Raw genomic sequence first — 21,950 nt, forward strand, 5'->3', positions numbered from 1 at the left:
TTCGGCCGAATCCTGCTGAAAAAGGCCGAATCCTGGCCGAATCTGGAACCGAATCCTGGAATCGGTGCATCCCTAGTCCTGATCTATATCAAGGTGATGTGACCTCCCATAAAAATGGAAATATTTATTCCTGAAACAAATACCTGGCAAATATTGCAATTATATCTAATTCAACCATTTCTGCAACAGGAATTATTTTGATAGTTTGTCCCTTGTAGGGCTGCTCCTTGCTTAATGGCTATTTTTCACCACTCTAGGCAGCAACTGAACAATATCACACAGTATCTGCACAGTTTCAGATTCTGTGTTGCTGGGCTATCCTTGGGGGTAGCTGTTTATAAGCAGTAAATGGAGTTCTATAAAGGGCAAAAGTACTGTAAATACTGGTAAGCTGACAACCAGATACCAGATGGATAATAAATAATGGCAAGCTTGTATGTCTTTATAAAGTATATGTTAAATCTCCATCTCCAACGAGACAACCAACTTTTTATAACCATCTGCAATGGGTGTAAGCTATCAGTATCACATTGGTGATCACCAACTGAATGAATGATTGGCTCTTGTTCTGGTAACCTGTAAAAGACCAGCTGCTGGTCTGCAGAACAAATTGGGCAAATTGAACAATGACAGGACCCTTTGGCAACTGGGACGTCTGGATAGAACTTTTTTTTCATGTTCATGTAGTTTAAAAAGTCTCTATGTATAACACTAAAGATAATAGAATAAAGTTCCTGAATTCATTGAAGAATATGGTTGACTTGCACCGTTTAAACAATAAATAATAGGTTGCTATGCATGTCTCACTATATCTTGTAATGATCTGTGATTACAACATAATTTTCTGTAACCTGGAAAAGACGTATTAGTCACAGTTCTCCAAGAGCAGACATCTGTCTGTACTGCCCACCTGCCCTGTCAGTGATTTCCATTATAAACTGTGGACGCTCACCACAGGAGGTAGGTAGGGAATGTTCCCTGACAGGCGGCTTATCCATATGGGGTCACTTGGAATCACAGGAATGCACAGCATCTCCTAACATTTATAGAACTAATATTAGAAATCAAATCCTGTTGATGCTGTGCAGTGAAGAATACAATAAAGAGATGAATATTAACTGCGACATTCCTGGAACTTCTCTTCTAGTTTCCTATTATCCAAGAAGAGACATGTCGTATAACTGTATAACATTTAAATGATATAACATGTAGTGACAAAGTTGTCTATGGCGTGTCCTGCTAAGCCAAACCAGGATTCTAACAAGTGCAGATGCATAGATCTTACAACTCGAAATATCACATTTCTACCATATTTTTATAATATTTCTGCTGAAGGTATTTTATCAAACTTGTGACAATATAGAATGCCAGAGCTGGCAAAAAGTACAACAACTCAAAGGGAAACCTGAGAAATGCTTTAGTACATAGTGTGTAAATAGGGTGAAAACTTACATTCCTGTGAAAAACCATTGTCATGTCAAACATGGAAAAAGTTTGCAAGTTCCTAAAAATAAAAATATGCACCTGTACAGGGATAGGATCTATTATCTGGAATTCATGGGACTTGGCGTTTTCTAGATAAGGAATCTTTTTTTATTATTTGGATCTCCATACCTTAAAGGAGAAGGAAAGTCATGCTGCACTTGGAGGTGCCAAATGTTAGGGCCGGGGTTATGCCAGTGAGCACAACGGAGCTATCCTCTTCCATCTTCCTCTGTCTTCGTGCGGCCATGCATGCAGAACGTAGAACTGTTTTTTTAGTTAAAGTTCTGCTTTTTGTTCTACTGCACACGCATGGCCACACGAAGAAAGCCGAAGATGGAAGAGGAAAGCTCCGTCATGGTCACTGGTATAACCCCGGCCGGTGCAGATTTCTGCTGATAGGAGCACTGGCCTGGGGTTTCAGGTAAGTCAATACAATCACTTGGGGGTGCCTAATGTTTGGAACCCCCAAGTGCAGCATGACTTTCCTTTTCCTTTAAATATGATTAAAAAAATGCAAAACATTAAATAAACCCAACAGGATTGTTTTGTCACCAATATGGATTAATGCAGCTTGGTTACCATAAAGTAAAAAGTACTGTGTTATTATTACAAAAAAAAAAGGAAATCTTTTTGAAAATTAGAATAATTTGCTTAAAATGGAAGATTTGAAGCTTTCTAGATAATGAGTATCCGATTACGGTATCCTATACCCATACTGACCCTGTCTTGAAAAAAATTTCTGATCGAAGGAAAATCATTCGATCGATGGATTAAAATCCTTCGAATCATTCGATCGAACAAATTGCGGTAAATCCTTCAGCTTCGATATTCGAAGTCGAAGGATTTAACTTCAATGGTCGAATATCGAGGGTTAATTAACCCTCAATATTCCACCCATAGTAAATGTGCCCCTAAAAGTAGTCCAATGAGATCAGCTTTTACTTTTCGTGGTCTTTTGTTAATAAATCTTGAATTTTTAGAGCTTTTAAGAAATATATAAAACAAACATGAATTTTTCATGATTCCCGAAAAAAAAAATCGCAATTTGATTGTTAGTAAATGGGCCCCTTGGTTCACAAGTCATGTTCCTGTAGTTTCGATTGAACGATTTTTCCTTCGATCATCCAATCGAACGAATTGCGCTAAATCCATTAGACTTCGATATTCGAAGTCGAAGGATTTAACTTCAATGGTCGAATATCGAGGGTTAATTAACCCTCAATATTCGACCCTTAGTAAATGTGCCCCTGAGTGTTACAGCAAAACTGGTTTAAGAACAGGTGAATGTGCCAATACTAACATAGATTTATGGTATGTCCAAGCTACGTACAACATTCCAGTAAGGCAATGGCAAAAACTAAAAGTGAAGCAGGAAAGAAGCCTGTAAAATAATAAATGTACATTTTGCTTTTAATATTTTATATTAGACAAATTCATTCTAAAACATAATTTAGCCCTAAAACATGATTTAGCTAAAAACTCAAATTCTTTCATTATACTATAATTTCTAAAATAATATGTCAGAGAAAAACAAACTATATCTCACCAGCATCCTTCCTCTTGTTTCCGGATAGTTCATGCACAGTTGCTCCAATATCATGCCTTAGGCACCTAATAATGTCATCCAAAGCAGGGGTGCTTTTGTCATCCAAGTTAATAAAAAATTGGTATTCATCTTTATTGAGACGGGAAGGCCTGGACTCTATGTAAGTCAAACTGATATCTTTTTCCTGCAATTAGATAAAGATACATGTTTTCATTTTCTTACCTATACAATACTTCATAATATTTTTTATTTAAAATACACCTGCCGCATCTAGTGGCAACAGGGCAATCAAGTACATTTTTTTCTTTCCTAAAACATAAGGAAACACATAAAGGAGATCAGTTGAATGTATTCACACAGTGTAGTTAAGGCTGAAGACATGGATTAAAGGTATAAACAATAATTACTGCATAGTCAGCACATCATCTTTCACTTGAAATTATTTTATACTATTTAGCATTGGATGAGTGTACTCTGTATAAATCATATAAAAGAAAAGCCTAGACCAACCAAAAATGTATCCTCTACAATTAGTTTAGCCAATAAGTGGTTATTTATGAAATAGAAGGCAGTGTGCTAAGTGCACCTCTCACACTTCCTCTTGCACTTTTTGCTTTGTTTAAAGTGATACTGTCATGGGGAAAATAATTCTTCAGTGAATTCTTCACTGAAATCCATTTCTCAAAAGAACGAACAGATTTTTTTATATTCAATTTTGAAATCTGACATGGGGCTAGACATATTGTCAATTTCCCAGCTGCCCCAAGTCATGTGACTTGTGCTCTGATAAACTTCAATCACTCTTTACTGCTGTACTGCAAGTTGGAGTGATATCACCCCCTCCCTTTTCCCCCCAGCAGCCAAACAAAAGAACAATGGGAAGGTAACCAGATAGCAGCTCCCTAACACAAGATAACAGCTGCCTGGTAGATCTAAGAACAAAACTCAATAGTAAAAACCCATGTCCCACTGAGACACATTCAGTTACATTGAGAATGAAAAACAGCAGCCTGCCAGAAAGCATTTCTCTCCTAAAGTGCAGGCACAAGTCACATGACCAGGGGCAGCTGGGAAATTGACAAAATGGTTAGCCCCATGTCAGATTTCAAAATTGAATATAAAAAAATCTGTTTGCTCTTTTGAGAAATGGATTTCAGTGCAGAATTCTGCTGGAGCAGCACTATTAACTGATTCATTTTGAAAAAAAATTTTTTCCCATGACAGTATCCCTTTAAGGGCTCTACACTTTATTTTCAGGGACGTTAGTTAGAACTGTGTTGCTGATGGTTCATAGGGGTAGGGATGTAGCGAACGTCGGAAAAAATGTTCGCGAACATATTCGCGAACTTGCGTCAAAAATGCGAACGGTTCGCGAACGTCGCGAACCCCATAGACTTCAATGGGAAGGTGAATTTTAAAAGCTAGAAAAGACATTTCTGGCCAGAAAAATGATTTTAAAGTTGTTTAAAGGGTGCAACGACCTGGACAGTGCCATGCCAGAGGGGGATCAAGGGCAAAAATGTTTCTAAAAAATCCTTTGGTGACACAGCGCTGCGTTTTGTGCTGTAAAGGGCAGAAATCACACTACATTTCTAAACCTGTGTAATAAAATGCTTTAAAACGTCCGGCGTCTACATGCCAATCAAGTCGTGTAAAGGTTACAGCCTGTTCACACGCAAAGACGAAACGCGGTGCTTACTGCAACGCAAAAAGACGCAAAGAGCTTTAATGAATGATACCGTCAAGTGAGCAAATAATAGTTTTTAATTACTAGTTGCTTGTCACCTCCAGGATGTTCGTCCTGTTGGTGGCAATATTTCTGTAGTGGTGTGTTTAGCAGTCACCGTGCTTGTGCGCACGTGCACGGTCAGGCAGAGGTAATTCAATGTACAGTGAAGTGAACCAAAAAACACTGATTCTGCAGTGTGGGCCCAGTTTTGGTCTACTTTATTGATCACCTGCGGTGACCATAAAAGATGCGATTTTGCCACTGTTGCAGAACCCTGAAAAATTAGGCATGTGTACTTTCCTGAAAAATTATGTTTTTTTTGTCGCAGCCACTGAACCAGAAGTCCAGAAACAATATGCCATATAAATGCTGAAAATATTAATTTTTTTTTGTGGCAGCCACTGCAGCACAGAGGCCAGAAAAAATATGCCATATAAATGCAAACAATATTAATTTTTTTTTGTCGCAGCCACTGCAGCACAGAGGCCAGAAAAAATATGCCATATAAATGCAAACAATATTAATTTTTTTTTGTCGCAGCCACTGCAGCACAGAGGCCAGGAAAAATATGCCATATAAATGCTAACAATATAAATTTTTTTTGTCGCAGACACTGAAGCACAGAGGCCAGAAAAAATATGCCATATAAATGCTGAAAATATTCTGTTTTTTTTGGCCGCAGCCACTGAAGCACAGAGGCCAGAAAAAATATGCCATATAAATGCTGAAAATATTCATTTATTTTTGTCGCAGCCACTGAAGCACAGAGGCCGAAACAATATGCCATATAAATGCTGAAAATATTCATTTTTTTGTCACAGCCACTGAAGCACAGAGGCCAGAAAAAATATGCCATATAAATGCTGAAAATATTCTGTTTTTTTTGGTCGCAGCCACTGAAGCACAGAGGCCAGAAAAAATATGCCATATAAATGCTGAAAATATTCATTTATTTTTGTCGCAGCCACTGAAGCACAGAGGCCGAAACAATATGCCATATAAATGCTGAAAATATTCATTTTTTTGTCACAGCCACTGAAGCACAGAGGCCAGAAAAAATATGCCATATAAATGCTGAAAATATTCTGTTTTTTTTGGTCGCAGCCACTGCAGCACAGAGGCCAGAAAAAATATGCCATATAAATGCAAACAATATTAATTTTTTTTTGTCGCAGCCACTGCAGCACAGAGGCCAGAAAAAATATGCCATATAAATGCTGAAAATATTCTTTTTTTTGTCACAGCCACTGAAGCACAGAGGCCAGAAAAAATATGCCATATAAATGCTGAAAATATTCAGTTTTTTTTGGTCGCAGCCACTGAAGCACAGAGGCCAGAAAAACTCAGGATTTACCTGGATTCAAATTAAACCAGTAGGGTTTGCACCCTAGTTTGTAACGGTGGTGGAGGGAGGAGGACGCTAAAGGACAGCTGTATGTGGAGTCATGAGGCGTGCAGAGAAGGACAGCTGCATGGGGAGTCAGAATCAGAAACTCAGAACAAGTCTTCCGGCGTGCAGTAACCCTCCGAGATCCACCCCTCATTCATTTTAATAAAGGTCAGGTAATCCACACTTTTGTGACCTAGGCGAGTTCTCTTCTCAGTTACAATCCCTCCTGCTGCACTGAAGGTCCTTTCTGAGAGGACACTTGAGGCGGGGCAAGACAAGAGGTTCATGGCAAATTGTGACAGCTCTGGCCACAGATCAAGCCTGCGCACCCAGTAGTCCAGGGGTTCATCGCTCCTCAGAGTGTCGATATCTGCAGTTAATGCCAGGTAGTCCGCTACCTGCCGGTCGAGGCGTTCTTTGAGGGTGGATCCCGAAGGGTTCTGCCGCTGCCTTGGACTGAAAAACATTTGCATGTCTGACGTTACAGAGTGGCCAAAGTGCTTTGTCCTTGCAGGTGCGCTCGTGGCAGGATTACTGGCACCTCTGCCCCTGGAATGTTGATGAGTTCCTGAAGTGACATCACCCTTAAAAGCATTGTACAACATGTTTTGCAGGCTGGTTTGTAAATGCAGCATCCTTTCAGACTTGTGGTATGTTGGTAACATTTCTGCCACTTTATGCTTGTACCGAGGGTCTAGTAGAGTCGCGACCCAGTACAGGTCCTTCTCCTTAAGCCTCTTGATACGGGGGTCCTTCAACAGGCATGACAGCATGAAAGACCCCATTCTCACAAGGTTGGATGCAGAGGTATCCATCTCCGCTTCCTCGTTATCAAGGACTGCATCATCCACGGTCTCCTCCCCCCAGCCACGTACAAGACCAGGGGTCCCCAAAAGGTCACCACTAGCCCCCTGGGAAGCCTGCTCCTGTTGGTCCTCCTCCTCCACAAAGCCACCTTCCTCCTCTGACTCCACTTCTGACACCTCTCCCTGCGTTGCAGCAGGTGCCTGGGTTCGTTCTGGTGATTCCGACCAGAAATCGTGCGCTTCCTGCTCCTCGTCACGCTGGTCTACAGCCTCATCTGTCACTCGTCGCACGGCACGCTCCAGGAAGAAAGCAAAGGGTATTAGGTCGCTGATGGTGCCTTCGGTGCGACTGACCATATTTGTAACCTCTTCAAAAGGGCGCATGAGCCTGCAGGCATCGCGCATAAGCACCCAGTAACGGGGGAAAAAAATCCCCAGCTCTGCAGATCCAGTCCTACCACCCAGTTCAAACAGGTATTTGTTGACGGCTCTTTGTTGTCGCAGCAGACGTTCCAACATGAGGAGCGTTGAATTCCAGCGAGTCTGGCTGTCGCAAATCAAACGCCTGACTGGCATGTTGTACCGCTGCTGAATGTCAGCAAGGCGTGCCATGGCTGTATAGGAACGTCTGAAATGGGCCGACACCTTCCTGGACTGCCTGAGAACGTCCTGGAATCCTGGGTACTTTGAGACAAAACGTTGTACTATTAAATTCAGAACATGTGCCATGCAGGGCACATGTGTTAAATTGCCCAGTCTCAGTGCTGCCAACAGATTGCTTCCATTGTCACACACCACTTTTCCGATCTTCAGTTGGTGTGGGGTCAGCCACCGATCGGCCTGTGACTGCAGAGATGACAGGAGTACAGATCCGGTATGGTTTTTGCTTTCCAGGCACGTCATCCCCAAGACAGCATGACAACGGCGTACCTGGCACGTCGAATAGCCTAGGGGGAGCTGGGGGTGCACAGGTGTGGAGGAGGAGGAGGACCCAGCAGCAGAGGACGAAGAAGAGGAAGAAGACGAGGTAGAGAGCGAAGGAGGAGTAGAGGTGGTGGCAGAACCGCGTGCAATCCGTGGCGGTGACACCAACTCCACTGTCGTTGTTGAGCCACACATTTCCTGCTTCCCAGCCATGACCAAGTTCACCCAGTGGGCAGTGTAGGTGACATACCTGCCCTGACCATGCTTGGAGGACCATGCGTCAGTAGTCATATGGACCTTTGGCCCAACACTAAGTGACAGAGATGCGGTGACTTGGCTCTGCACATGGTGGTACAGGTGTGGTATTCCCTTTTTTGAAAAAAAATTGCGGCTGGGTACCTTCCACTGCGGTGTCCCAATTGCTACAAATTTGCGGAAGGCCTCAGAGTCCACCAGCTGGTATGGTAAAAGCTGGCGGGCTAAGAGTGCAGACAAGCCAGCTGTCAGACGCCGGGCAAGGGGGTGACTCGCAGACATTGGCTTCTTACGCTCATACATGGCCCTCACAGAAACTTGGCTGGGGGCAGATGACTGGGAATGGGAACTGGTGGTCAAGGTGGAAGGTGGAGTGGAGGGTGGTTCAGACGGGTCAAGGACAGCAGAGGTAGAGCAGTAAGATGCTGGACCAGAAGGAGGGTGGCTTTTAGTTTGCCTGTTGCCTTTGAGGTGTTGCTCCCAAAGTGCTTTGTGCTTGCCGTTCATGTGCCTTCGCATAGAAGTTGTACCTATGTGGCTGTTGGGCTTCCCAAGACTCAGTTTCTGACTGCACTCATTGCAAATTACAACGCTTTTGTCAGAGGCACACACATTAAAAAAATCCCACACTGCTGACCTTTTTGAGGCTGGCAATCTGGGGGTAAAAGTAGAAGTCGGCGGCGTTGGCGGCAATGGCGGGTGCGTTGGCCGGCTGACCACAGGTGCCGATACATGTTGTTGCCCTACTGTTCCCTGCGAGCTGTCCTCCCTGCTTCTTCTAAGTCTTATTCTCCTCCTGCCTCTCTGACTCTCCGTCTCTCCATCTGAACTATCCTCCTCTTGCTCTCTTCTACTGGGCACCCACAAAACATCAATCTCCTCATCATCATTCTCCTCAGATGCATCAATTTCTTCTAACAGCTCACAGAAGGAAGCAGCAGCGGGGACCTCCTCGTCATCACTCATTATGTCCATCTCTGTTGTGTTCTCTGCCAGAATTAAATCTGGTGTAACGTCCTCATCTCCTTCATCTTCTTCTGCCAATAATGGTTGCGCATCACTCAGTTCAAGAAACTCATGTGAAAATAACTCCTCTGACTCCAGTGAAGAAGGGGCGCCGGTGGTGGAGGAAGTGTTACGTGGGGTGCCCATAGCAGTGGAGGATGAGGATGTTGTGGTAAAGTTAGAAACGGTAGAGGATGGGGTGTGCTGTGTAAGCCAGTCAACTACCTCTTCAGCATTTTGGGAGTTCAGGGTCATTGCCTTTTTAAAACTGGGCAATTTCCTAGGGCCACAGGATAGCATAGCAGCACGGCCCCTAGTGCCTCTGCGTGGCGGCCTGCCTTTGCCTGGCATTATTTTTAAAACAAAAACAACAACAACTCAGGTGGTGTTTCTGGAGACGGTATTATTATTGATATTTAGACAGAATGTGAACAAGCTCACAGAGCTAGATGGGAGTGGTTTGAAAATGAAGAACACACTGGGCAAATAATGCCTACAAGGTCAACGTATACACTACAGCAGTGGTGGATACGGAATATATTATTGCTGCTTGAAAAACGTCACTCAGGTGGTGTTTCTGGAGACGGTATTATTATTGATATTTAGACAGAATGTGAAAAAGCTCACACAGCTAAGTGGCAGTGGTTTGAAAATGAAGAACACACTGGGCAAATAATGCCTACAAGGTCAACGTATACACTACAGCAGTGGTGGATACGGAATATATTATTGCTGCTTGAAAAACGTCACTCAGGTGGTGTTTCTGGAGACGGTATTATTATTGATATTTAGACAGAATGTGAACAAGCTCACACAGCTAAGTGGCAGTGGTTTGAAAATGAAGAACACACTGGGCAAATAATGCCTACAAGGTCAACGTATACACTACAGCAGTGGTGGATACGGAATATATTATTGCTGCTTGAAAAACGTCACTCGGGTGGTGTTTCTAGAGACGGTATTATTATTGATATTTAGACAAAATGTGAACAAGCTCACACAGCTAGATGGGAGTTGTTTGAAAATGAAGAAGAAGAAGAACACACTGGGCAAACAAGGCCTACAAGGTCAACGTATACACTACTACAGCAGTGGATACGGAATATATTATTGCTGCCTGAAAAACGTCACTCGGGTGGTGTTTCTGGAGACGGTATTATTATTGATATTTAGACAGAATGTGAACAAGCTCACAGAGCTAGATGGCAGTGGTTTGAAAATGAAGAACACACTGGGCAAATAATGCCTACAAGGTCAACGTATACACTACAGCAGTGGTGGATACGGAATATATTATTGCTGCTTGAAAAACGTCACTCAGGTGGTGTTTCTGGAGACGGTATTATTATTGATATTTAGACAGAATGTGAACAAGCTCACACAGCTAAGTGGCAGTGGTTTGAAAATGAAGAACACACTGGGCAAATAATGCCTACAAGGTCAACGTATACACTACAGCAGTGGTGGATACGGAATATATTATTGCTGCTTGAAAAACGTCACTCAGGTGGTGTTTCTGGAGACGGTATTATTATTGATATTTAGACAGAATGTGAACAAGCTCACACAGCTAAGTGGCAGTGGTTTGAAAATGAAGAACACACTGGGCAAATAATGCCTACAAGGTCAACGTATACACTACAGCAGTGGTGGATATGGAATATATTATTGCTGCTTGAAAAACGTCACTCGGGTGGTGTTTCTGGAGACGGTATTATTATTGATATTTAGACAGAATGTGAACAAGCTCACACAGCTAAGTGGCAGTGGTTTGAAAATGAAGAACACACTGGGCAAATAATGCCTACAAGGTCAACGTATACACTACAGCAGTGGTGGATACGGAATATATTATTGCTGCTTGAAAAACGTCACTCAGGTGGTGTTTCTGGAGACGGTATTATTATTGATATTTAGACAGAATGTGAACAAGCTCACACAGCTAAGTGGCAGTGGTTTGAAAATGAAGAACACACTGGGCAAATAATGCCTACAAGGTCAACGTATACACTACAGCAGTGGTGGATACGGAATATATTATTGCTGCTTGAAAAACGTCACTCAGGTGGTGTTTCTGGAGACGGTATTATTATTGATATTTAGACAGAATGTGAACAAGCTCACACAGCTAAGTGGCAGTGGTTTGAAAATGAAGAACACACTGGGCAAATAATGCCTACAAGGTCAACGTATACACTACAGCAGTGGTGGATACGGAATATATTATTGCTGCTTGAAAAACGTCACTCAGGTGGTGTTTCTGGAGACGGTATTATTATTGATATTTAGACAGAATGTGAACAAGCTCACACAGCTAAGTGGCAGTGGTTTGAAAATGAAGAACACACTGGGCAAATAATGCCTACAAGGTCAACGTATACACTACAGCAGTGGTGGATACGGAATATATTATTGCTGCTTGAAAAACGTCACTCAGGTGGTGTTTCTGGAGACGGTATTATTATTGATATTTAGACAGAATGTGAACAAGCTCACACAGCTAAGTGGCAGTGGTTTGAAAATGAAGAACACACTGGGCAAATAATGCCTACAAGGTCAACGTATACACTACAGCAGTGGTGGATACGGAATATATTATTGCTGCTTGAAAAACGTCACTCAGGTGGTGTTTCTGGAGACGGTATTATTATTGATATTTAGACAGAATGTGAACAAGCTCACACAGCTAAGTGGCAGTGGTTTGAAAATGAAGAACACACTGGGCAAATAATGCCTACAAGGTCAACGTATACACTACAGCAGTGGTGGATACGGAATATATTATTGCTGCTTGAAAAACGTCACTCAGGTGGTGTTTCTGGAGACGGTATTATTATTGATATTTAGACAGAATGTGAACAAGCTCACACAGCTAAGTGGCAGTGGTTTGAAAATGAAGAACACACTGGGCAAATAATGCCTACAAGGTCAACGTATACACTACAGCAGTGGTGGATACGGAATATATTATTGCTGCTTGAAAAACGTCACTCAGGTGGTGTTTCTGGAGACGGTATTATTATTGATATTTAGACAGAATGTGAACAAGCTCACACAGCTAAGTGGCAGTGGTTTGAAAATGAAGAACACACTGGGCAAATAATGCCTACAAGGTCAACGTATACACTACAGCAGTGGTGGATACGGAATATATTATTGCTGCTTGAAAAACGTCACTCAGGTGGTGTTTCTGGAGACGGTATTATTATTGATATTTAGACAGAATGTGAACAAGCTCACACAGCTAAGTGGCAGTGGTTTGAAAATGAAGAACACACTGGGCAAATAATGCCTACAAGGTCAACGTATACACTACAGCAGTGGTGGATACGGAATATATTATTGCTGCTTGAAAAACGTCACTCAGGTGGTGTTTCTGGAGACGGTATTATTATTGATATTTAGACAGAATGTGAACAAGCTCACACAGCTAGATGGCCACTGGGCAAATAATGCCTGCAAGTGCACTACTATTGGTGCACTACTATGAAGAACAGCAAACAGCACTGGACACCTTAAAGAACAGTAAGATAAGTAAAATAAAAAAAAAAATTATATGTATATTAAAAAAAAAAAATATTCTCGGGTTGGTGCTGCTGAACTACTAGGAGCAGCACAGTAGCACACCAGTCCCACTCCCCAACACTGCTAGACTAATAGCACTTGGCTGTTAAAGTAGCAAAGTAAAACAACAAAAAAGAAAATAAAAGCAGTCCTGACAAGGACTATTGGGTTATTACAGCAGTCAGCAGATGAGATCAGAAGAGATCAGTGCCCACAGCAGGCAGCTACATACAGAGCACTGCAGTAGAAGGTAGATTACTAGCCAGCAAAGCTACCCTAAAATGTCCCTCAAATCCCTGCAGACTTCTGTCCCTCCAATACAGAGCAGTATCAAGTAGATTACTAGCCAGCAAACTTACTATCAACTGTCCCTCAAATCAGTGAAATCACTAGCAGCTCTCTCCCTACACTAGCTCTTCCAAGCACACACAGGCAGAATGAAAAAACGCTGCAGGGCTTCAGTTTATATATGGAAGGGGAGTGGTCCAGGGGGTGTGGGGGTGGTCCAGGAGGGAGAGCTTCCTGATTGGCTGCCATGTATCTGCTGGTCTGGGGTGAGAGGTCAAAAAAAAGCGCCAGGTAAGGCGAACCCAAAATGGCGAACGTCGCGCGACGTTCGCGAACTTGCGGCGGACGCGAACAGCCGATGTTCGCACGAACAAGTTCGCCGGCGAACAGTCCGCGACATCCCTACATAGGGGGCAGAAACAAAGGCTTCCCCCAGGAAGTTGTTACCCAACTTCTACTTCATTCAAACACACAAGTTAAGGAGCAACAGAGGACCCAGGCTGCAACAGCTGCAACAGCTAAGGACAGGGCTGCCCTGCACCCACTGATGCAACACTCTGCCCCTAGAGCTTGATTTTAGCATTCTCCAGGTGTGGGTGCTTGTTAAGTGAACACTTGGGGGTTTTTGAAACCACAACTAAACGCACAAACTCTAAGGGCAGAACTATAAGGGTGATTTAAATGCGTTCCGACACAAGGCGACAAAACAATGGCGTCAATTTGGATGCGCCAAAAATATGTATGTTGCGTCTGCATCCGACAGTTGTGTTGGATGCACTCTGCGGCAAAACACCCGACATTTTTATACCTTACCTTAATTGCGGCGCATCCGACTTGACGCCATCGTTTTGTCAACTCATGGCGGAACGCATGTAAATCACCCATGTAGTTCTGCCCTAAAACTACGAATGACGTGAGATTTATTAAAAAATCGGAATAAAAAAAGTACGGAAAATTACGCTGAGCAATGGGCTAAAGATACAAGTTTTGGAGTTTTTTTGGACAATTTCTAGTGGAAAGAAAATAAGTCTGAATTGATTTAGAGCAGTCCAATAGGATCAACGCAGCTCCCACTGACTTCTAAAGGACCTCAACAACTTTTACCTGGTAAAGCTTTGTTAGAGGTTTTTGTGGTTTTTACAAGAAATCTCAAATTTTTAGAAAACCACAAGTTTTTAGAGATTCGTGTAAAAAAAAAACACAATTAAATTGCTAGTAAACGACCCCCTGAAGGGGGCGTGCGTCTCGCACTTTGACTTATCAGACGCAATTGTGTCAGGCACAACTTTTCCTTGTGGCTGCAATTACGGGAGATTGTGGGAAGAATAACATTGCATTCTAGGTTAAAAGAATGGGAAGCTGTGTCCAAAATTGTACTTTGCACACTGAACTTTTGAAATTACTAATATCTTTTTATTAAGAAAATACTGTACATGTCTTTCATCTATATGAATACTCATAATGTGCAAACTGTCACTCCGTGTGACACCTACACAACAGACTGGCTACGCAAGCAACCTCTTGTTTTAGTTTGTTTGGGACAAGCTTACAGAAATGGTTTTCGTCTGTTATGGATGGGCAAAAGTATTTATTTTTTTCTGACTCTTCAAAGAAGTGAAATTGAAGAAAGCAAGAAACACAGACAAAAGGGGTGGATGTTCATTCTAAAATCCTATAGGTTCATGATGGAACCCACGTCTGGATAACTGGCTCAAATTCTCTGTTTTTCATTGGAACTTACAGCACCACCCCCTTATTTATTGCTTAAGCCCTGGATGGAGTTCAAGACCATCTGAAGTTTATTATCAAGATGGGACTGTATGCTCCCTCTTTAAGTGACATCTGAACAAACTGGAAACGTGTATGTAACTGTAAATGTTGCTTATTGGGAGATGAGGTGCTGAAGACATGTATGATTACCTGAGTATGGACAGTCACTGATGTATCATCTATTTATCATATAAATGCAAACAATATTGGGGCTCAGTTATGAGTACAGCTCAAGCACAGTGTCCATTTTGCTGCCTACTTTGCATGCTCACTTGATAAAGAGTGGGGTAAATGTAGTACTCTGCTTCTTTGGGGCCTATTTTCACTTAACAAATCTTCTATGAGTATTTAAACTTTAGCTACACGGGAGTCAACTTATACATTCTTTTACCATGCATTTATAAAGCACTAACATATTTCCATGGCCACATTTACCATATAGGCACCTGAGGGCCCATGCCTTGGATGGTAGCCCTCAGGTACCTAAAAATTCCCCATCATGCAGCTGGATTTCTATTATTAAAGGCAGTGACATAGCTAAGGAATGGGGGGGGGGTAGTTGCCTCTGCAGTGATCGCTTTATGCCTAGGATGAACCAGACTGTCTCCACATGAGCTGATCACTGGGAGAAGAAGATGAGCCTAGGGCAGCATTGACTTAAATACAGCCATGCATATCCTGCAGCAGTCTAGAATAGTCCAGTGTGTACATCAACAGATTACATGCAAAGGCACATAAGGTAAACTGTACCAAGAGAAAACAATTATGAGATACAAGGTGCGGCAATGGGCAAGATCAGAAGTTGGTAAAGTGGATGCTATGACATTGAGCATTGTGTTTAGCAGGAAGTAGTGGAATATAGTGTACATTAAATGAATGCAAGCCCAGATGAGCATTATTTTCTAAAGAAATGAATTTCAAGAAATCAGTAAGGCAGAGAGATAAAAGAGAAAAGTTGAATCGGATGTGAGCAGGAATTGCAGAGAAAGGGTGCAGCCCATGGAAATCTTTAATCTGTGTATGTGAAGACACAATAGGGGGGTCACTTACTTCAGTCTGCAAAGCACCCACTCATGTTTTTTTTAACCAGAGCTCCATAATTTTTCTCATAATTCCAGCATCATTGTGTTCACTAGGGGGAGTTTTACTGATACATCAACATTGATGCAGTTGTGCTTGCACTTTGACGCATTTTGGATACAAAAATGTTTTAAGAATAGTTGGCATCATTTCTAGCAAGAGTGACATTCATGCGTGATTCTTATAATGCAATTGCACTGTGGGAACCTGGAGTTACTGTTTGGTTCGAGGTAGCAGTAGCTCCAGGGTTTCATTAGGTGCAACTGCTCTCAATTCAGAACATGAAGAAAGCAGCTGCTTCACGCACAACTTTATGGAAGTTCAAGGAGAACATGTTTAGCCCATGTACCTTTAATGGATGGAGCTTTTTACTACATGCCATTTTTTCCAACAAACAGCAGCCAAGCACAACTGCAACGAATTGGGCAAATGAGCCCTGAGTATATTAGTAAAAAAGCTTACTGTGTGGAAGGGTGAGTACTTGGTTATGAACTGCTTTGAACGTCATCATCATCATAAGTTTTATTCTGAAAGCTAGCAGTCTAGCAGTCAACTGGTCTGAGCTAGTGATCAGTGTGCTCCTGTAATTCCAAGACTATTTATTTTCTGTGTTACTTTGTACAAACTCCAAAAGAGATAGAAATACCATTCGTATCTCAGAGAAGTAGCCTACTAACTGTTAGTGGAGCCATATACTACCAATGATAAACAATCTGGCACCTGGCTATTAAATTTTGGAGTTCCTAGGCATGACATCTCAAACTTCTGTATGGCAGCCAGGTCCGGACTGAGAATTAAAATAGGCCCTGGCATTTCAGATACACAGAGGCCCAATCAGCCCACACAGAGGCCCAACACAGCCCCTACCAGCCCACTAAATACTGACTTTCTATGGGACCTTATAGCAGCCCCTCTGGCATTTGCCAGAACCCACAGATTGCTAGTCCGGGCCTGATGGCAGCTCTTCTTATTGTGCCTAGCACACTTTGCTATCCAATTCAAACTTTTGTTGGTATGATCGTGCTGGAACTGCAGGAACAAATGTTGCATGATGGGCTAAAGAATGGTTCTTATTTTTTAGCACTTTAAACTCTTTTAGTGAATGAGCACTTTTAATAAATTACACTGGTATTTGTCATTTAAACTGATGACATGTGGGTGGCAGGGTTTGAGGAACGTGCTCTGTATTATCCTAAACTCACACATGCTGCAGAGTTTGTATTTACCTTCCATGGGCTTCAGAAGAAATTCATTAATCTTTAGCTAGCATGTGTTTGTACATGTAATGATTACAAGTCAGGTATTGGAGCCAAGGCAAAACTGGTGGTTAAATACATGTACATTGCAGTAAACATCATTGTGTGGTTAACCATAAATACTTTGATAAGTAACTTTCTTCTCTAAATGATGTGAAACATTTCAGGTTCATTAGTGTATACAGTAAAATTTCTATAATAACCCTAGGAACCTAAATTGTACCTTAACTGCTTGTTCAGTTACCCAATCAATCTATGAATTGGGTCTGCTATAAAGGACAGCAGGCTGTAGCTGGATGTATATACACAGCACAACATTTACAGTGCTGTGACATACTATAGCAGATATACATTTCATGCAGAACTGTTACCTGTACCAGTGACATATTTCTAATATAAAGGCTTACTCCTTCCCTGATTTAAAGTTAGTTAGGGTAATAAAACAATTATCACAGCCATCAGAGAATTAGTACAATATATACTCTGAAGCACAGTAAAGAAAACCCTTTCCATAACATAGGAATGCAATAAAGATGCAATTAAGGGATACTGTCATTGAAAAAGATTTCCCCAGGCTATTACTTGATTATATGAGTTCTTTATCACTTTGACTTTGATGATCCTTTGAGATAAAAAAACTCAAAAATGTATTACAGACTAAAAATAGTAAATATGGCTATCATGCTTTGAACATCAGAATCCAATGAAACAAAGAAATCTCACCCAAGGGAATCAACATTATAATAGGAATTGCCTTTGAATTGTAGCTGTTATTCTTTTGGGATGAGTGGAAATTACCCTGGGTATATGGTATAGGTCAATCTTTGCCAGTAGCATCTGAATAATCCATCTGGAACAGTTCATATATGGTGGTCTCTGTTCAAGGAGGCAAGACTATTTCAACAAATTCCTGTATATTGGAGTTTATAGGGTGATGGTAGGTGTGGGTATGTGCTTATATATACATAAACTATAGAACTTCCAGGGGCAGAGGGATGACATATATCAAGTATCAGCTTATGGACCAGACAGAGGCATATCAGTTTGTTAGCATTGTACTTCAGCAAGCAGTTAGAGATGTTAAACTGTACTTTCTGTAAATAAAATAAATGAAAATCACTTGTTGCAAGTATGCATTCATACCTCAAATATGCGCAGGACTTTGGCTAAAGCTCCAACTTCTTCTTTGAGGGAAAAAATCAAAGAAATTCTGTTGTCCTTGTGGTTTTCTAGACCATTTATCTCCTGAAAAAAAGGATAACTTAATCATTTAGCTATAATCTATATGAATCTTGTCTTGTCTTGCATTTTCCAACCAGAAGACAGACTGCTAAGTGAAGGCAAAACACAATCTCATTATTAGGGTATATCTCCCACTCCTTTCCCTTTAAACAAAGCATCATTATATTCCAAGGAGATGAACATTAGTAATTGCCACTAAGCATATGCGCTTTACAATAGACACCCTACAACAGACTTAAGGTGGCCATAGACACACAGATAATATCGTAGAAATCTAATTTTCATATGATATTCAGTGTGTGAGAAAAAATCCGACCGATATCGGCAAAAGACTTGGATATCGGTCGGCTCGTCGATCAGCCTGGACGGAAAATTTTGATTGGGTGCCTTTGATTGGGTGAGACCACGATCTTCTCAGAACGATCGTACGATTGTACGAATTTACCATCAACTAAAAAGACCAATTTGCCAGGAAAACAAAGGGGAGCTGCCTGCTTGGCCCTGCAAACATAAATAGATTGCACTGGGACCGACAAAGATTTTTTGACCCGGCCGATCAATTTCCTGACAGATGTCAGCTGAAAAATCGTAAGATGTACAATCATTCGAATCCTACTAACTGCACGATAATTTCGAAGGATTGGTCGGACTTCCCTAAAATCGGTCGTTCGGCAAGAAGAATCGTCGCGTCTATGGGGAGCTTTAGAGCCCACGATTAGATAAGCCTGATTTCAGTGCAGTTTATCTGTACGTGTATCGGGACATTCAAAGAGCCCACCATCTGATTATTGTCCAAAAATCAGCCAGATGTCGATCAAGCAGGTTTGATTTTCCCATGGGATTGGGGAAAGCATCAGCTGGTTAATGTGGTACTTACACCTATTCCTACCATTGTAGTCTGATTGTTTGGCTCTAGGGCCAATGATCGGTTTAAAGCCGATATGGGCATGAGTGGAAAGGTCCACTCATTTGGTGACTTTGCCAAACAAGCAGATCTTTCAGTGTCAAAGTATTCTTCCATAGCATTCCTAGCAAAACTATCACATGCAATTATCAATAAAATATGCTGCTACCAAAAGTACATTGAGGTCAAATCCTACTTATGGTTTGCCTTAAATGGTATTCTTTTATGACAACCAATACAAATGCACTAGTCTGTTTTAGTATTAGTCCACTTGTAGATGCAGCTCAGAACTACTAGAGGGTTGAGAATTTCACATTGGTGTCTCTTCAAAGCTCTATCACAGGTCACACAAACACACATCAAAGTGGTTGTTGTTGGCAGACACACATCAAAGGGCTTAAACGGTAGTAGATGCAGAGGTTACACAACCTTGAGCCAAGCTCATTGCTCATCTGGTTTTAATAATTAACTTGCATTTCTCCAGCAAAATTGAAAGATGAATTTGTTAAAGAGGCGAATTTAGGAAAGTATTTGCGGTTTGCGAATAAAACCGAATTTTGTTTAGGGAAACGAATTACATAAACATACTGAATGTTAACTGCATACTGTTAGAACGACTTTACTGGGAAGTCATTTAATAATAAATGTTTCATTCCAAATGAATCTTTACGCTTTTAAGCAGAGGTAAATACCATCTCTGAAGCAATATATCCAAGCCATTAATATGCAATAAAAATACTGACATAAATATGGCCTTTAAGTAAAAAAATTATAATGATATGATTTTGTTTGTAAAACTTTAACATCTAATGATTTTTTTAAAGTTTATATAGAAATACATAATTTCATTAATCCTTTTCTTCCCACATGCTGGGCACTGCTGCTGAGCATTAGTACTCCATAGGAGAGAGTAGCATTTGACTGTGAATCTGTGTTATGTAAACATGTCATTTTTCTGTCAATGATGTATCCTTTTTTATTTGCACAGTACCATAAGCGGATCACATGCTATGTTGCTATAAGTATGTGCTGTAAGATAGAGACTGAGAATAAGATAGCTTGACCATATGCTTTAAGACTGTAAAATAGCTAAATCTGCATTCCCTTATCTTTCATTCCCCGTTTTCTCTATCTACAACTAATATACACACAGTATATGAATGTACCTAACAGATGGGCACACTTAAGTAATACATTTTATCAGCCAATGCATTCAAGGCAAACAGGAAGAAGACAGCAAGAGTTATTTGTCTAGATCACAAAGAAGACATGTGATATCTATATTTATGATATTAAATCACAGATATCCCAAGTTTGTCAACTAACCCTCTAACCCCTAGCAATTGTTGGACTATTAAGGGTGCTGGGAGCTGTAGTATAAAAGCAAAATGTAAGGTTAAAGAATTTGCAGATCTCTAACTCCATATACACATCTGCTATCAATAAAATGGCTGGGGTGTACTTTAAATAATCTCATCACTGCATTGTTTTAAAGACATTAAAAAGAAAACAAATGGCCAAATTAGTTTCTTGTTACCAAATCGACATCAATGTCAATGTGCTGATACTATCCTGCGCAAAACAATGTAAAAAGTTGTTTTGAATATGAAAATGTGAACATAAAAATAACCAACCCTATTGCAGACTTAATATTAATGTTATTCCTTATATCTGATACCCAGCAATTCAGTTGTCATCCCAACTTACAAAAGTGTGGCCTCCTTTTATTTTGCTTGTTTCCTCGTTCATGTTTGCTTGCAGTATGAGATGTTGCTTCTTTGGAAGGTGAGTAGCTAATGTTCAGCACCTCTGCAGGCTCAGGTTTAAAGTCCCAGCAAAAGTGAATGTATTTAAAGTCTTGTTCATCTCAGATGTCCAGTTAAATAGCCAACCCCTTTCAAAGTTCCTGCAATCACTACCTTTCCTGAGGGGGCGCTGCCATCATGTGACATGGTTCCACCTCACTCTGTGGCCAACTCCTCCTAAACCGTATCTGTCCCAGGCACGAAGACATACACATTTTTCTCATCAATACAACAAAGCAGCAGTCCCACAGGACTCTAGGACACTTTCTTTTATGTGTTCATGCAAACATGTGTTATACATCAGAGTTCCAACACGCCTTACTAATTACCAAATTAAATGAAAAAGTTTTCCTGCTAGAATTGTATTTATGGCCGGCTCATGTAATGGTACGTCTGTAAATTTAACTGTAAATAGACCCCTGCAACAAACTATTGGTATAATATAAGCTACCCTTGATTATAATAACTCTATGTATGTGGTGAATTGAAATAAACATTTGCAAAGTTATTCTTCATTGAAGTCCTAAAGAATGGGCAGCTATTAAAAACCAATTGGATCTCAGGAGGTTAATACTCTAAGCAGAATTACATGGAATAAACACCCCTCTTGATTCACAAAAAAAAGGTATAAGATTTAGTTTGCTCTCAAAAAGCCCATATGTCACATGCATCATGGTGTAGACTCACTTGATCATTAATTGTCACCCTTTCAGCATATCTCACTAATAAACATCTTTCTGACCTGGTGTTTGCCGAGCTTTATTTCCAGTCACAACTTCCTAATCAAGAAATACCCGAAAATCTAAGCAATAATTGTTATAGCCAAGAGCTAAAAGAATTGGGGTGTCCGCAAACACACAAATTGAATATAAAAGTACTAGAAATGGTACTTAACACCCAA

General features: G+C 41.0%; 1 protein-coding gene across 1 annotated transcript in view; it reads right to left on the bottom strand.

Annotated features, from left to right (window-relative positions):
- The window catches only part of pah.S (phenylalanine hydroxylase S homeolog), a 39,340-nt gene extending 18,205 nt beyond the window's left edge, over nt 1-21,135 (bottom strand). The window contains exons 1-3 of the mRNA XM_018256064.2: nt 20,952-21,135; nt 18,242-18,343; nt 3,032-3,215 (exon numbers count right to left, since the gene is read on the bottom strand). Coding sequence (XP_018111553.1) covers nt 3,032-3,215; nt 18,242-18,343; nt 20,952-20,993 — 328 coding nt within the window. The 5' untranslated portion in view covers nt 20,994-21,135. The remainder of the gene's footprint in view (nt 1-3,031; nt 3,216-18,241; nt 18,344-20,951) is intronic.
- Between the last annotated feature and the right edge of the window lie 815 nt (nt 21,136-21,950).

This window comes from Xenopus laevis, chromosome 3S, assembly GCF_017654675.1.
Source record: "Xenopus laevis strain J_2021 chromosome 3S, Xenopus_laevis_v10.1, whole genome shotgun sequence".
Lineage (NCBI taxonomy): Eukaryota > Metazoa > Chordata > Amphibia > Anura > Pipidae > Xenopus > Xenopus laevis.